Genomic DNA, 15,919 nt, shown 5'->3' on the forward strand with positions numbered 1-15,919 from the left:
ATCAGCCCAGAGCCTGACGCGGGGCTCGAACTCACGGACCGCGAGATCGTGACCTGGCTGAAGTCGGACGCTTAACCAACTGCGCCACCCAGGCGCCCCTATTTAAATAAGATTTATACAGATTAGAAGATTATTTAATTGTGGTCTCAGTAAGACCTTTAATACTTTTCAACTTTCAATCAAATACAATCTATCATACAGAGAACCCTTAAAGGTTCATATATTAACTTGTATTTTTTAAGTTTTTATTTAAATTATGGTTAATTAACATATAGTGTAATATTAGTTTCAGGTCTACAATTTAATGATTTAACACTTACATACAACACCTTGTGCTTACCACAAGTGCCCTCCTTAATCCCCATCACCTATTTAATTCATCCCCCTTCCCACCTCCCCTGTGGTAACCATTGATTTGTTCTCTATAGTTAAGAGTCTGTTTCTTGTTTTGCCTCTCTCTCTCTCTCTCTCTCTCTCTCTCTTTTTCCCCATGCTGGTTTGCTTTGTTTCTTAAATAATACATATGAATGAAATCATATGGTATTTGTCTTTCTCTGACTGATTTATTTCACTTAGCATAATACTCCCTACCTCCATCCACATGATTGCAAATGGCAAGATTTCATTCTTTTTATGGCTGAGTAATATTCCTTTGCATACATATACCACATCTTCTCAAAATAAATAATATTTTAATATAACATTTCAAGTTGATGATAAGCAAAACATCAAAATTTTAAGTAGAGATAGGATTAGCATAAAAATAGCCACCAACATCATTTCCTGTATTGTTTTCTATTTGTAAGTAAGCAGTCCAATTGATCTGGAGACTGGTGATTCCAATTCTAAATCCCAGGGAAGGGGTCTGGTTGGCTTAGCTTGCTATTAGGTCCAGACTCGTAGACCAGTCAGTTAAGGCCTGGTGGTGGGAGGTGCTTGGTTGCCAGCAGAACCTTGTGGGAGGCTGGGCAGGGATAGGTATGCACTCTACAAAAATACCAAGTTCATACATGTGAGGAGACTGATTGGGGTTGAGTGAGATGGGGAACTTGACACTCAGTCTGTCTCTCTCTACTTAAGATTTCTCCTTAGACACCACTATTGAACTTATCAACCACTGAAGGGGAGAGTAGACCCACTTGAACAGAGAATTCAATGTCAGCCAACCAATGAGTTAGTGCTAGCCATGTATAAGACCCAGGGGCCAAGTACTTGGCATGGTTGTTCAGGATGATAGCTGATGAAGGCAAGTAGATGTGATCCCTCAGACAGGAAACCAGAGGGGTTTTGATGTTAGGGAGAGGTTGATTGTGTGAACTAGTGATTACTCTTATAGGGTGAGCCAAAGAGTTGGAAGTTCCCTTTTGTTCCTTTGGGGACTCTAGCACCTTTCCAATAACCTTCAAACCACAGCCAGAGCAATCTTTTTAAAATGCAAATTTCATCATTCAAGTCTCTCACTTTAAAACCTTCTGTGGACTCCCACTGATTTTAGGACAGAGACCAATATTCTCATATTCTCTCTCTCTCTCTCTCTCTCTCTCTCTCTCTTTTTAAGTAATCTCTGTGGCCAATGTGGGGCTCAAACTCATGACCCCAGGATCAAGAGTTGCATGCTCCCCCTACTGAGCCAGCCAGGAGCCCTGAAACCAGTATTCTTAATACTGCTTGTGTGGTCTGCACTCTGGCCTCTAACAGGCCCTGCTTCTTTCTGCTTTTAGGACCTTTGCACAGGCTGTTGACTCTGCCCAGGGAACCTCCCAACCACCCTTCTTCCCACCCCTCCCCAGGTAATAATTATCTTTGAGAGATCAACTTGGATGTTCCATCCTCAGGGAAGTCCCTTCCCTGATTACACAGGATGAGCCAAGTTCTCTGCTGTGTTAATAATCAATCATAAGTAACAATAAAACAACAACAATAATAATAACAGCTAACTGTCATGGGACAGATAGTTTCTGAGACTTGTTTAATCCTCACAACAACACAATGAGGTAGGTGTTACTATTTTTACATGAGGAAACTACTTAGAGCCCATGCCATGTATCACAATTAAGGTTAAAGAATGAATTAAACAGGCCCTGGCAGTGGCCAGGATGGGGCTGAAGGGCAGCCTTTTGTTTAAAAAGGAAGGGCTAGGAGTTGGTCTTGAGGCTATGTTTGTGAAGCAGAGCTTGCTGTGGCCTGGGGGCAGTGTGCTTACTTAGGATGTCTTTGAGAAGAGATCAGTGATGATTATGAAGGCTAAAACACTCTCAAGCCACTCTTGCTGTCCACCATGTCCACTGTTAGCCCTATGAGAGGAAAAACTCCTACATTAGCTGTTGTATCCTAGGAACTCAGCTCTTGGTCTTACATAAACTAGTTCCTCAGTAAGTATTTATTTTATGAATCATTCAAAAAAATCTCCAAAACTTTGGAGGTGTTTTTGAGCAAGCTGCATTTGAATTCTATCCTAAAGATACAGCGTTGATAGTGGGACTTGTTCCCCAGGGATTTAATTTGATCTTGGGCTAAATAGTGGATGCCCAGGACTTCAGGGGACACATGTGTGGACCTTGCTTAGGGAACAGGTGAGCCGAGGGACCAGATCTCAGACCTCAGGAGTGCTGGTCTCTAAAGTGAGGCAAGGCTGAGAGGAGCATTCTGCCCCAAGTAGAAGTAGACAGGTCAGAGTCTCACGCTCTTTGCACAGGTGGTTACAAAGACTAGTTTGTGGAAGGGGATGTTTTACCTTTATAGTTTGGGGATCATGCATGTGGGAGATGAGGCTGTGATGAGTACATTCTAGAACTCATAGAATAATCTGGTTCTGTGGTGCCAGTGGGCTCAGAAAGCTGCAGATGGTCACTACTGAAAGAGACCCTGAATGTGATTACTCTCAATTCACAGAAAAAGAGCTACCTCACATGCTTCCTGTGCCAAATAGCACTACCCTCAGGGCTTATGTGATTGTATACCTAACGGGGTGTGAGCAGCTCTGAGAGCTAGATGCCTGGAGAGCAACTCTAGCCTTTCTTCCTGTAGTTTTGCTCCTGGGACCCTGCCAGGGTGGTCCAGCCATGAATCTATTTCTAGATTCTGAAGAAGGGAAAGGCAGGAGACTGGCCTGGATCTCTTTGGCCTTGTGGGAAGAAGTGAGCACCTTCACTTAGGAAGAAATCCATATCCCTCCCTGCTACAGGAAAAATACAAGGAAGTGGGAGGAGGAAGGTCTGGCTGAGTGAAGTAGACACTTCATTTAAGGGAAACTTAAAATATGAAGTATACCTAATAAAATGTGAAAACAAATGTTACTTATACAAAACCAAGATTATAACCAAGGATACAAATTATATAAAAGTATATATAGTAAAGAGTAAATAACATATAGTAAAAATAGTAAATAATAGATAACAATAAACCTTTTCAAAGGTGATCTTTTGACTCATTTTAATTCACCTTTAAAAAGGTGTCCATTTCACTAAACTTTGTAGAGTATAGCATGTTCTAATTAGATAATTTCTGAGGAGAGCCAATTTAGTGAGTTGGTCTCCAAATAGCAAGGGACTTTAATTTATCTTATGATTTTTAATAGTGTTTGGAATCTGAAAAATACCGAGTTAAATGTGTCCTTTAATTTTGGATTCTTTTAACTTTTAGGATTCTTGTTCTCCATGTGTCTAATTATTGGGAGCATTTACAAGACTGTCAGAAAGATAAGGTTCCCCCCCACCCTTCTCTGTGATAATAAATGTTCTTTTGCCATTGTAAAGCTGAAGTGTCCGTCTCTGTTAGTGTTTGCATTAGCCTGTAAGAGCCTGAAGTTTATAACCTAGATTCTGGAGAGAAACTAGCAGTGATAGGTTGCTAGGAAAATCTCTCAGCTAATTAAACAACGTGCCTTGAATTATTCTGAGCCTCCATCCTGCTCAGTAATCCTGGATCAGTTGAAAATGAGGCTCATTTTTAGGTTTGTCAAAACATAAATTAGAAATAAATGCAAGTCTAGACATCCTATTTTCAATAATTAAAGAAAACCAGAAATAAAAAAATATAATTGTATGAAAATGTTCAAAACAATTTGATGTTCAGGAACAATGGAATACTTAAAGAAATTATGATATATCCAAATACTGTATTTTAGTTAGGTTAGAAATCATAGCTCCCTTTTTATACAAATCAGCAGAAATAGGTACAGTTTAATATTTTTACCCTGTTACCACTTTTCAAAATAAAAATGGGACAGAAGGGAGCCTGTTTAAGATTATCCAGATTGGAATTAATTTTGCGACTTGAATATATTAGAAAATGGGAGTTAGATCCTCTAATGAGGACCAGGCCCCAGACTATTCAAATAATTTACTTTTCTGTTTGGAGTTATATGAGTGATTGAGAAAGTCTGAGAGGAGGTTCACGATGTGGTGGGGGCAGGGGGGGTGATTAAATGAGGATATAGCCAAGGAGCTGTTTTAAGCCTGACAACTTCATTCTATTTTATATTTCCAGTTGTGCTAATCCTAAATCTGCTGTAAGAATCTGTTTTCCATTTCCTACTAATTTTCACCCTCTCTAGATGTTATTTTTTGAGCAGTTTTCAGAAATCTGCTCCTTGATAGAAAATTATCTTTCTGTAGATACTTAGCCAAGACGTACTTGGTTTTAACTTAATTTCATTAATATTCATGTTTGGAAGAAAAGTAAAATTGCTATAAAGGACAAGTCAACTAGTATTTGTGGTGTAGACCTTTGTAGCTTTATTTTATTAAATCTTAATTTTTCCCTTTGGCCATCTGATGTTTTAATTTTTACTGTAACCTTTAATTTAGCTATTGTTGGTTCTTAAACACATTTTCCTGCTTAGTCTCTGAAATTCCAGTGAGGGGAAAAAAACAACGTAAAAAACATGCCAGACCATTTCTTATTAAAGAGCATTCAGTCAAAAAGTTGAATCTGGACTATAAAACTCCCCTAGGTGCCTCCATGGGGTTCTAAAGCATTCGCATCATGAAGGCCCAGAGTGTGCTTTTTTTGCCTTTAGCTCACTGTGCTTTTCTTTCTTGTCTTTTTATTCAGCTGGAATGCTTACAAACTGCTAAGGCTGAGATCCTGAGGAACCCAGCTGGAGAATGCCGTCTGAACGCTGCCTGAGGTTGGGCCTGTAGGATGCTTCCTTGCTTGGTGTAGTGAACCCCGAAATAGTTACCCTGCACATCCCAGGGCTTAGTACAGAGCAAGGCTCAAGACATATTTGAAGGAATTAAGTAAACCAGTTAGAGTGTGTATGAGTTTAGTGTCATAGCACATGGGTTAACCACTGTGATCTATTTACGGGTCAAACCTAGGTACATCTCATGGTTCTTTGAATGATACTGTTTACTATATTTTTTTATTTGGAATGTTTAAAAAAAAAGAATACTTTTATAAAGGTAGATGATTTTAAAAAGAATCAGAAAACTATACTTGTATAAATATCACCATCATCCCCTTTAAAGCAATCATTCTGGGGAGTATGATATGTATTCTCAAAATACTCTCAACATTCTTCTAATAATTCATTTATTTAACAGATATTTATTGAGCCAAGCACTCTACTTGATGCAGAGCATCCAGCTATGAATAAAAGAGAGAAGGTTCCTGCCTTCATAAAACATATATTCAATGGAGGAAACTGATATCTAACAAATCACACCCAGTAACAATGCAGATATAATTGTGAAAAGTGCTCTGAAGGAAAAGTATAGGGTTGATAGAATGACAAAGTGTCTTCCTGAAGAAGTGGTCTGTAATTTGAGCACTGATGCGTGGGGTGACATGGGGAAATGCTCTGGGGCAGGAAGGAACTTGGCACATACCCAAACCTGTGGATGCAGTCAAGAAGAAGACACAGGGCATTTTTTTGAATATTCAAAGTGGACGCAAGTCTTTATCATCCTCTGAGGAAACAGTCAAAAGGATCTTCAGAGCAAAAAATGAGAGGTGTGAAACAGAGGAGATTCTTTTTATTAATTAAGAATTGTGTATGTCTATGGAATAATGAGACTGCCTTTCTTCCACAACTCTGTAACTATTAGAGTTGACCGGTTCCAAAAATATGTTCAGACATGGAAGGAGGCATTGTTACAGCCGGTCCAGTGCTGCTTCACTCCCCAGAGCCAGTCCGTTGCTCTAGATCAGCGTTTCTTAGTGGGAGATGGTTTTGCTCTCAGTGTACATTGTGCAATATCTGGCAACATTTTTGGTAGTCACCGGAGTTGGGGATGCTATTGGCATCTGGTCAGTCGATGGTAGGGATCCTGCTGAACATCTCACAATACGCAGGATGGCTCCCCATAGTAGATAACGATCTGGCCCCAAATGTTCGTTTCACTGAGGTTGAGAAATCCTGCTCCAGATGTGGCATCCAGCCTATACAGGCACATAGAGACCATGGTATCTGTCTGCCACCACCTCAGCCAAGTGATTTATTTCTGACTACCAGGATCTATGTGCTTTTTTCCCAAAATTGTTTTTTACTTTAAGTCTACCATCTCTGCTTTTATTGATCCACTCTGACCCCTCTGCCACCTGTCCTCCCCTGCACCATCATCTCCGTAATGGTCTTTCCTTCTCAGCTATGATTCACAGCTCTCCCGTCCCCACCTTCCAGACTTCCCTTGTTCCCTGGGGAACTGTTGCACTGTGATTGTCTGCTCTGCTGTATAATCTCCTTACCCTGAAAAGCTCCCTTCCCCTCCTGACTTCACTGAGACCTGTCCTCTCCTGAGGCCCACTTGGAGCCCTGCTAAGAGCCCTCCTCACATCTCATGTATTTGGGGGGATAGGTAGAGAGATTGTTGTCACCTGGGACGTGGTTTTGCTTCTCCATCATTACTCTTCAAGTTGGTTGTCTGAGAAGGCAACAATAACAAAATACAACAGAGACATGCTCATTCTGATGCTCTTCAACTCTCTCTCTCTCTTTCTCTCTCTCCCTTCTCTCTCCTCTCTCCTCTCCACTATAGTTAGGGTCATTTCCCCTCATTTACTGAGCATTTGGCACCCAGATTACAGTGTTCTTCCTCATCACAAACCCATTGCAATATCCCAGTGTCCTCAGTGTCTGCAAGGAGGATCCGTCCAACTTGGTGGCCTCGGATCTTCAATCTGCTTATCTCCAAAAACCTTGTTCTACTGAGACATCAACTCCCATGGTCACACCTTGGACCTTGCATCCCAGTAGTTGCTCTGTTTGTGATACCACTACATCAGCCACTTTACTCTTACCAGGATCTCCTCTCCGTCTAGCCTTCCCTCACTGTGGTTGTACTTCGACCTCCTTGCAGTGTCTCATCTACTGGCCTTGATACTTTCTACCAACACATCATCCCCTTCTTTCCCTCATTTCCCTTCTGATCCAGTTTAGATTCTATAACTTTTATTTTTTTATTTTTATTTTTTAAATTTTATTTTATTTTTTTAATGTTTATTTATTTTTGAGAGAGAGAGAGAGAGAGAGCACACAAGCAGGGAAGGGGCAGAGAGAGAGGGAGACACAGAATCTGAAACAGGCTCCAGCCTCTGAGCCCAACGTGAGGCTTGAACCCATGAACTATGAGATCATGATCTGAGACAAAGTTGGATGCTTAACCGACTGAGTCACCCATTTTCTACAACTCTTTAAATCCTTGATTTCTCTTCCTTCCTGTGTTTTTGATGCATTTTCCTGACAAAATTCCAACCCAGATGAACCCAGATATCCATGTTTCCTTGCCTACATTGCCTAGTGGAGATGGTTCCACTAAATCTTTATATTTAACAAACCAAAAAAATTCTAAGAGTTTGAATATGTGTTCCTGGTATGCCTGTTTCCTCCCTCCTGCTACTCAAAGGGCAGTCCTTTTCCACCACGGAGCCCATCCCTCCTTCTGTATTTTGAATACTGTCTTTGTTAACTTCCTACCAACCTTTCGCTGTTGATTGGGTCTGCACTGTGTTCTGGAGACACAGCTGTGTTTCTGTTACCCTCTCTATGTAGATGAGTCCCAGATTTACACTTCTAGCCAAGCCTCTCTCTGAGCTGCAGACCTTGTCCTTCCTTGTTCTCAAGGTTTTGACCCTTGACATACTGTTGTGAGCACCATGCTTCCTCCTACCACGGGATCCCAGGACTTGCTCTCCCTACCTGGAAAACTCTTTTTGCCACAGTAGCTCCTTCTCATCCTTCATCCCCCAGCTCCAGCATTATTGCTTCTGGGAGGCCAGATTATTTGCTTAGTGTGTAACTGCCTTGCTAAACTCAATGTTTGACAAGGGCTGCTACCAAGTTTGGTTTGTTCACCATTTTATCTCTAGTATCTAGCATGGCACCTGGATAGGGTAAATGTTTATTGAGTGAATGAATGAGGGGAGGAATGAAACAAAACTATTCATTTATAATTAAGTCCCTCTCTGTATAATCTTTATTACTTCTTAATCATTCTCTAACATATTGTGTCTTCTTTGCTTATTATTTTGGCCATTGCTATTAATTGTTAGCATTCATTTTAAAATATGTAAAAATTATAAAGTGTTCTATAAAAAGAAAAATTAAGTTCCATTATGGAGTTAATAGTCTGCTTACAAAAATAAATAGGGCTGTTTTAATATTGATGTATTTAATTTGTATAGAAATATTTTGATCGTAGAATTGAAGTGATTAGGGTACTCACCTGATAATTCATCAATAGACTGAATTGAGATAATCATGAATAATTCTAGCACTATCATTTTTTTTTTTGGTCCAGTCTTCTGTTTTTTGTGTGGTCTGTTTAAGAAATGAAACTCTTCATGCTACTTGACTGCTTTTGATTTGTAAGTATTTGATATCTTATTGGTAGCCTCGCTTGAAATCTACTTGCATATATTTTGTGTGTCTAAATACTAGGTAAGCATTGATAGAAACATTGACTTGAATTTTAAAATTTGAAATGCAAATGTTTAAAAACCAGATAGCTGTTTTGGAATTTACATGTTAAAAACTTAGTAAACTCAGTCAAAATTTACTTTATGAAAATGAGACCCTGTGAGAGTTCTGTGATCAAAAATGTTAACTCTGTCAACTGCAAATAGTGATTTGCACTATGGTAGAGCTTCATCTGAGTAGGGTGTACCATGTTATCAACATCATGTTCTGCATTTGATTTTTTAGTTTTTGCTATCAAATCCAGAATGAAAGTTACAGACTTGAAGTCATGAATAGTCCTGTGCCGTGAGACCTCATTTATTTATCTCCGTTACTGAATGCTGACATATGGTCAAATGGTTGTATCCTGTCATCACTAAAACTCAGTCTGCTGCTTCGAGAGTGGGGGCTTCCCATGTTGTACCCACAGAGGCTGTGCCCTGTAGAACTTATGGAGTTCAGGTGGAAAGGAATGAGGGACATGTCCCCTAGGAACTTGTACACCGTCCAATAGGACCATGTTGCGAACCATATGTATAATTAAAATTTTCAAGTAGTTACTTTTAAAAGAAATAAAAAGAAACAGGTAAAATAAATTTAACTAGTTTATTTTTAATTAGTATACCCCAAATATTATTATTTCAATATGTAATTAATATAAAAATACTAATGAGATATTTTGCATTCTTTTTTCATACTACGTCTGACATTGAGAGCATTTTACACTCACAACACATCTCAGTTTGGACTACCCACATTTCCAGTGGTTAGTAACCACCTGTAGCTCATGGCTATTGTATTGGACAGTGTAGTTTTAGGGGATCCCTCAGAGGAAAGACTTTTGGGGTTGCCCTGGGGAAGCCAGGTCACCTTCTGCCCTTACCTGTAAGTTTTAAGGTGGCAACATTGCTTCCACAGTCGACCTTTCCCAATTTTAGGATGACACTCAAATCTGTATACCCTTGGCAAATGTGCCTCATGTTTTATGTGTTTTTTTTTCCCAGTAATTTAGGAAGTTTTGGGAATATTCTATTCCTTCCTTCTTCATTGTTTCCCACATAACAGAGGGACATTGTTGGGAAGCTTAGTATGCCAATTTGATATAAATTATAGATGTCAATGCAGCCATGTGCAAGCATGTATCTGCTCCCCATCTTAATTCAGACATGGTACTTAATGGTCTCTGATTCACCCCCTTCCTTGTTTATGATTATTGACTTCATCAGATGGGCCTGCCTCTTTCCAGCTGTGTTCTGTGGCCACACAGGCCTTAACATTTAGAGGGTTGAAGCCTCTTGCAGGTTTATATCTGAGAGTTGAGTGGGAAGTTACTTTCAGAATACAATAAAGACTTGTTGATTAATAGGCCTTTATTTCTTGCCAAATGTTGGAGTATTTGTTTCTGCTTTTGAAGATTCCTAACATATTGGTTCCAAAATATTTGGAATCTTGTGCCAAGTGTTGCCTTAAATATTTAGCATGTTGTTTTCTTTAAGCTTGAATATTTCAAGCCCAGCTGAATGATCCTGTGAAATTATGCAGCATCACCATTGTTTCAGAGCTGAGCCCTTTATCTTTTGCCAAATTTCAGTTTACAGCTGCTCTTTCCCTGGCAAGATGTATTCACTGTCAATAGATATCTGAAATGCAAATACTGATTCAGTCTTGATAATAAGGACATAAATTGTGGCACTATATTTGGGAAATGAATAAGGAAACACTTGAAGGCAATTATTTTAACATATTCTACTGTTCTACAAATGAAATTTTAAAATATATTTATTTAGCATTTAAAGCGATATTAAAAGGGAGAAATGAGTGTATCTAAGAAGTTGTCTATGAGTATTTCAAATAAGTAATAATTGGAATCTGTTTTTCTATCTCCAAACTTATCTTAGTTGCAGTGCAAAGATAAATATTTTTGAAGCCTGATTTTAGATATTTCTTACAACTATTTCCTGTTATTATCTTCATGTGTATTCTTTTTAAAAGGCAGCTTTGATTTTGAGATAACTATGCATAATATAAATACAAAGTTAGTATAGACTTTGTGACCTTTTACCCCTGCGATCAGAGATTTTTTAGATCTTTTTCACAGCTTGCCATTTTGTTTTGTTTTGTCTTTATCTTGTTTTTTAAGCAGGAGGCTGAATTACAGTATTGTGTTCTTGGTGATAGGTGCTCAAAATGCATGATCTTGGACCTTTGGTTTTGTCATCTGTAGAATAGATATAATAATGCCTGCCTCATAGGGTTGTGATGATGATTAAGTGAATTAATAATTATAAATCACTAAGAATAATTCATGGAACATAGGAAGACTGTAAAATATATAAAAATGTCATCCTTTTAGGAAAGATTTTTCAAAAATTATCCTAAAGCTTTACTTTAGCTGATGTAATATTTCTTTTACTGTTTCCTCATTTCTTTAATTGAGTAATGCTAATTCATCCCCATTCTAGGCTTTGCATAGAAATTTGTGTTAAAAGTTACTTATGCTTCTGAATGTGGTTTTCAGTTACTGATTTTAAATGTGGATAGCTAGAGCTGCTAGATGAATATTCGATGACAGTAACCATTTCAAAACTCACTGCTGCATTCCAACTGAAAATAATCTTCCCACCTTCCCACAAGAACTTCCTATATCATCACCTCCTGTCAAGTTTTTTTTTTTCTTTCAGTAGTTCTGACATTTCTGAGGCTCCCCAGTCAGAAATGGCCAATAAAACTTATAGGCTGTTCTCTGCATTTCATAGGAAGCATTTGTTTCACCTTAAAGTGGAACAGTCTGTGTCGAACTGCGGTTTACAAGCCAACTGGCACCACAGGCCGGACAGAGCTTTGTTAAATAAACTAAGCATGCAGACTAGGCCAGTGGCGACTCCCCAGCTTCTCTGAGCAGTTCTTTCACATTCAGAGGGGAGAATTGGATGCAGCAGTTGTCAGGATAGGAGAGACGATCCTCAGTCATCCCCATGGTATCTTCACTCAGCTTCAAGAGGAGTCCGAAGGCCAGAAACAGGGCTCGATGGCCCTTGTTCTCATTCTGGGAGTAACTTGTGACTGGTGCCGCTCACCAATCCTGGTCTGATGTCAGTTCTGAGATTTTAGAGCACTGTGGAGACTGTATTCATAGATGTAGGCTGAAATTGTTCAGAGCTATCTACACAGTCAATGTATGGCCTTACTTCTACATGAATTTGGGAAGGTCTGGGGTTTCACTTAGGAGTTTTTTTGTTGTTGTTGTTTATTTTTGAGAGAGAGAGAGAAAGAGAGGGCACAGCATGAGAGGAGCAGAGAAAGAGGGAGACAAAGAATCTGAAGCAGGCTTCAGGCTCTGAGGTGTCAGCACAGGGCCCGACGCGGGGCTCAAACTCACAAACCATGAGATCATGACTTGAGCCGAAGTCAGAGGCTCAACCAACTGAGTCACCCAGGCACCCCACACCTAGGAGTCCTAAAGGACATAGGATGAATATTTTAAAATGGGGTAAGGAGTGAAGGGCTAAGTTTCACAATGAGTAAATGTAACAGTTTCAAAAAATAGAACAGCAAATAAAACTGTATGGTCATTTCTAAGTCTAGTACAGTGACCACATACAGAGTTTGAAGGCTGATAATACAGATATATTTTACTTTCAGCCTTAGATGTTTTTCATTTACGATGACATTTTTTTTTTGATGTTCCCCCATGATACATGATTTCCCAAGTTTAATAATCATCTGCTATTGTTTATTCATTGCTTTTTACATGAGATAGTCAGTGGCAGCCCCTTTTTCTCTAATCAACATTTAGTCAGTTTTGTTTTATTTATTATTGTAGTATTGTGACCTCTGGGGAGACTTAGTAACTTCCCGTATCTCTGGTGAGTCTTTTAGGTCCCGTGGATTCTGTGCTAGATCAGTGCATGGTGGTGATCATGTTCTGAGCTTGCACCACCCCCACATAGTGGTACAGAACTAGAGAAGGAATCAGAGACTCAGGAAGGGGGTCATAGAGGGGAGAGAGTCACATATATACACACAAACAGGTACACATCCAGAGAAAGCTTTGCACTCAGAGATGTACATGTATTGAGGGGACAGAGGCCAGAATCAGAGGCTCACTGGTCCACAGACGTGGACCATACACAGACAGATGGACACACACAAAAACACAAATCCAGAAAGAGAAGCACTGGTAGGAAAGAGAAAGATACCCTGAGGGGGTGAGGAAAAGAGAGAATTAGAGAAAAGGAGAGCAGGAGAATAGTAGAGAGGAGGGAAAAGGAATCACAAAGGTCACATTCTTGTAGTGTGCTGCGATCTGCGCTCCCTACACAGGTGCTGAAGGAGTGAGGGGGCACCAGGGATAGCAGGGGCTGGTGGGAGAAAGCATGTTGACACGATTGCTCTCTTTTGTAGTATTCAAGAAATGCTGACAGGCCAGAGGCTCTGCCACTCGGAATCTCACAATGATAGCGTCTTGGCAGCGCTGAATCAACAGAGAAGTGACGGCATCCTCTGTGATGTCACCCTGATTGCTGAGGAACAGAAATTCCATGCTCACAAGGCAGTCCTAGCAGCATGCAGTGACTATTTCCGGGTAAGTTGGGGTAGTTTGTTAAACGGAGGATGACAAAGTTTCCTGAAGTGTCCTGCATCCATCAGTCAGATGACGGTCACCGGAGTTGTGAATGTTGGGGACCTTTCCTGAACAGAATAAGATTGGGGTTGCAGTGGGATCCTCCCTGGCTTGGTCGTCTGGATGTCCCTCTAGCGGAGAGCAGATCTCTCTTTTGCTTCTGAACTGAGGGGTATTTGATACTTTACCACCATAAGGCAGTGTGGCATTACAGTGCGCCATAATGCAGTGTGAACTGGGGGATAGGATGTATCTAGATCCAGGATCAGAAGGACAATATGTAAAACAGTTTGTTAAAATTTAAAGTGCTCGTAAATCTATGTAGCGTTTTTTTTTTTTTTTTTTTTTTTTTCTATGCATGTTCTTGTCTTCATGCTTTCCAACTGTTTGCTCCAGAGACAGAGATACAATTGGCCTAATGGACGTTTATGGTTATTAAATGTGTGTTGCTGAAGGCATGTGGTCTTGTTTAGTAGAACTTTAGGGTGCGATTTTCAGTGGCTTATGAGATACAGTGGTATGTTTGTTGCTTTATTTTATTTTATTTTATTTTATTTTATTTTATTTTATTTATTTCCAGTATAATTCACATACAGTGTAATACTAGTTTCAGGTGTATAATATAGTGATTCAGCACTTCCATACATTACCCAGTGCTCATCACAAGTATGCTCCTTAATCCCTATCACCCGTTTAACTCCTCCCCCGCCCGCCACCCACCTCCCCTCTGGTAACCATCAGTTTGCACTTCATAGTTAAGAGTCTGTTTCTTAGTTTGTGTGTGTGTCTCTCTCTCTGCAACGCCCCCCCCCCAACCAGGATTGATTGTTTTGTTTCTTATATTCCCCATATGAGTTAAATCATATAGTATTGTCTTTCCCTGACTGACTTATTTTACTTAGCATTGTACTTTCTTGCTGTATCCATGTCAATTTATGTTTATTGCTTTTTTGAAGATTAAAATATACAGTATGGTTGTAGCTAACTAAATACCATTTATTTAGTACTTCCTATGATTTAAATGATAGAAAAAGGACTTTGTATGCATATCTCATATAAATGAGAATAGAAATTAATTGTGAATTTTTTTTGGTTTCTCTTGCCAAGGTCTCAAAGTGTTATAGAAACCAACTTAGGCCCATGGGCAATTTGTTGGTTTTATTTGTTTTGTTTTTTTGTTGTTGTTATTGGTTTTATTTGTATAATTCCAGTCATAATCTTGGTTTTACTTTTTTTGTTTTTATTTTATTTTATTTTCATAATCTTGGTTTTAATGTTTAAGAGACAATATCAACTGCACTCAGTTGCCAACTAGCAAGTAAAAAAATTTTCAAAAATGCCAAATCATAAAAGAAAGTCTTTTTTATTTTTATTTATTTTTTTTATTTTTTAAATATATGAAATTTATTGTCAAATTGGTTTCCATACAACACCCAGTGCTCATCCCAAAACGTGCCCTCCTCAGTACCCATCACCCACCCTCTCCTCCCTCCCACCCCCCATCAACCCTTAGTTTGTTCTCAGTTATCAACAGTCTCTTATGCTTTGGCTCTCTCCCACTCTCACCTCTTTTTTTTTTTTTTTTTGTTCCCCTCCCCCATGGGTTTTTCTTAAGTTTCTCAGGATCCACATAAGAGTGAAACCATATGGTATCTGTCTTTCTCTGTATGGCTTATTTCACTTAGCATCACACTCTCCAGTTCCATCCACGTTGCTACAAAAGGCCATATTTCATTTTTTCTCATTGCCACGTAGTACTCCATTGTGTATATAAACCACAATTTCTTTATCCATTCATCAGTTGATGGACATTTAGGCTCTTTCCATAATTTGGCTATTGTTGAGAGTGCTGCTATGAACATTGGGGTACAAGTGCCCCTATGCATCAGTACTCCTGTGTCCCTTGGATAAATTCCTAGCAGTGCTATTGCTGGGTCATAGGGTAGGTCTATTTTTAATTTTCTGAGGAACCTCCACACTGCTTTCCAGAGCGGCTGCACCAATTTGCATTCCCACCAACAGTGCAAGAGGGTTCCTGTTTCTCCACATCCTCTCCAGCATCTATAGTCTCCTGATTTGTTCATTTTGGCCACTCTGACTGGCGTGAGGTGATACCTGAGTGTGGTTTTGATTTGTATTTCCCTGATAAGGAGCGACGCTGAACATCTTTTCATGTGCCTGTTGGCCATCCGGATGTCTTCTTTAGAGAAGTGTCTATTCATGTTTTCTGCCCATTTCTTCACTGGGTTATTTGCTTTTCGGGTGTGGAGTTTGGTGAGCTCTTTATAGATTTTGGATACTAGCCCTTTGTCCGATATGTCATTTGCAAATATCTTTTCCCATTCCGTTGGTTGCCTTTTAGTTTTGTTGGTTGTTTCCTTTGCTGTGCAGAA

General features: G+C 39.5%; 1 protein-coding gene across 7 annotated transcripts in view; it reads left to right on the forward strand.

Moving 5' to 3' along the window:
* Positions 1–15,919, forward strand: part of KLHL32 (kelch like family member 32) — a 246,291-nt gene that overhangs the window by 42,545 nt on the left and 187,827 nt on the right. For 4 of the 7 annotated variants that reach the window (XM_086707456.1, XM_086707454.1, XM_086707459.1 and 1 more), the window contains 2 exons: positions 5,056–5,131; positions 13,307–13,487. The exons of 1 other annotated variant lie outside the window; for it this stretch is intronic. In XM_086707456.1, coding sequence (XP_086563582.1) covers positions 5,109–5,131; positions 13,307–13,487 — 204 coding nt within the window. In that variant the 5' untranslated portion in view covers positions 5,056–5,108. Of the gene's footprint in view, positions 1–5,055; positions 5,132–7,453; positions 8,812–13,306; positions 13,488–15,919 lie in introns of those variants that run through there. 2 more of the 7 variants (XM_086707457.1, XM_086707458.1) reach the window with 2 other exon arrangements.

Source organism: Puma concolor, chromosome B2 (assembly GCF_028749965.1).
Source record: "Puma concolor isolate L17-30 chromosome B2, mPumCon1.1.hap2, whole genome shotgun sequence".
Taxonomy (NCBI): Eukaryota; Metazoa; Chordata; class Mammalia; order Carnivora; family Felidae; genus Puma; species Puma concolor.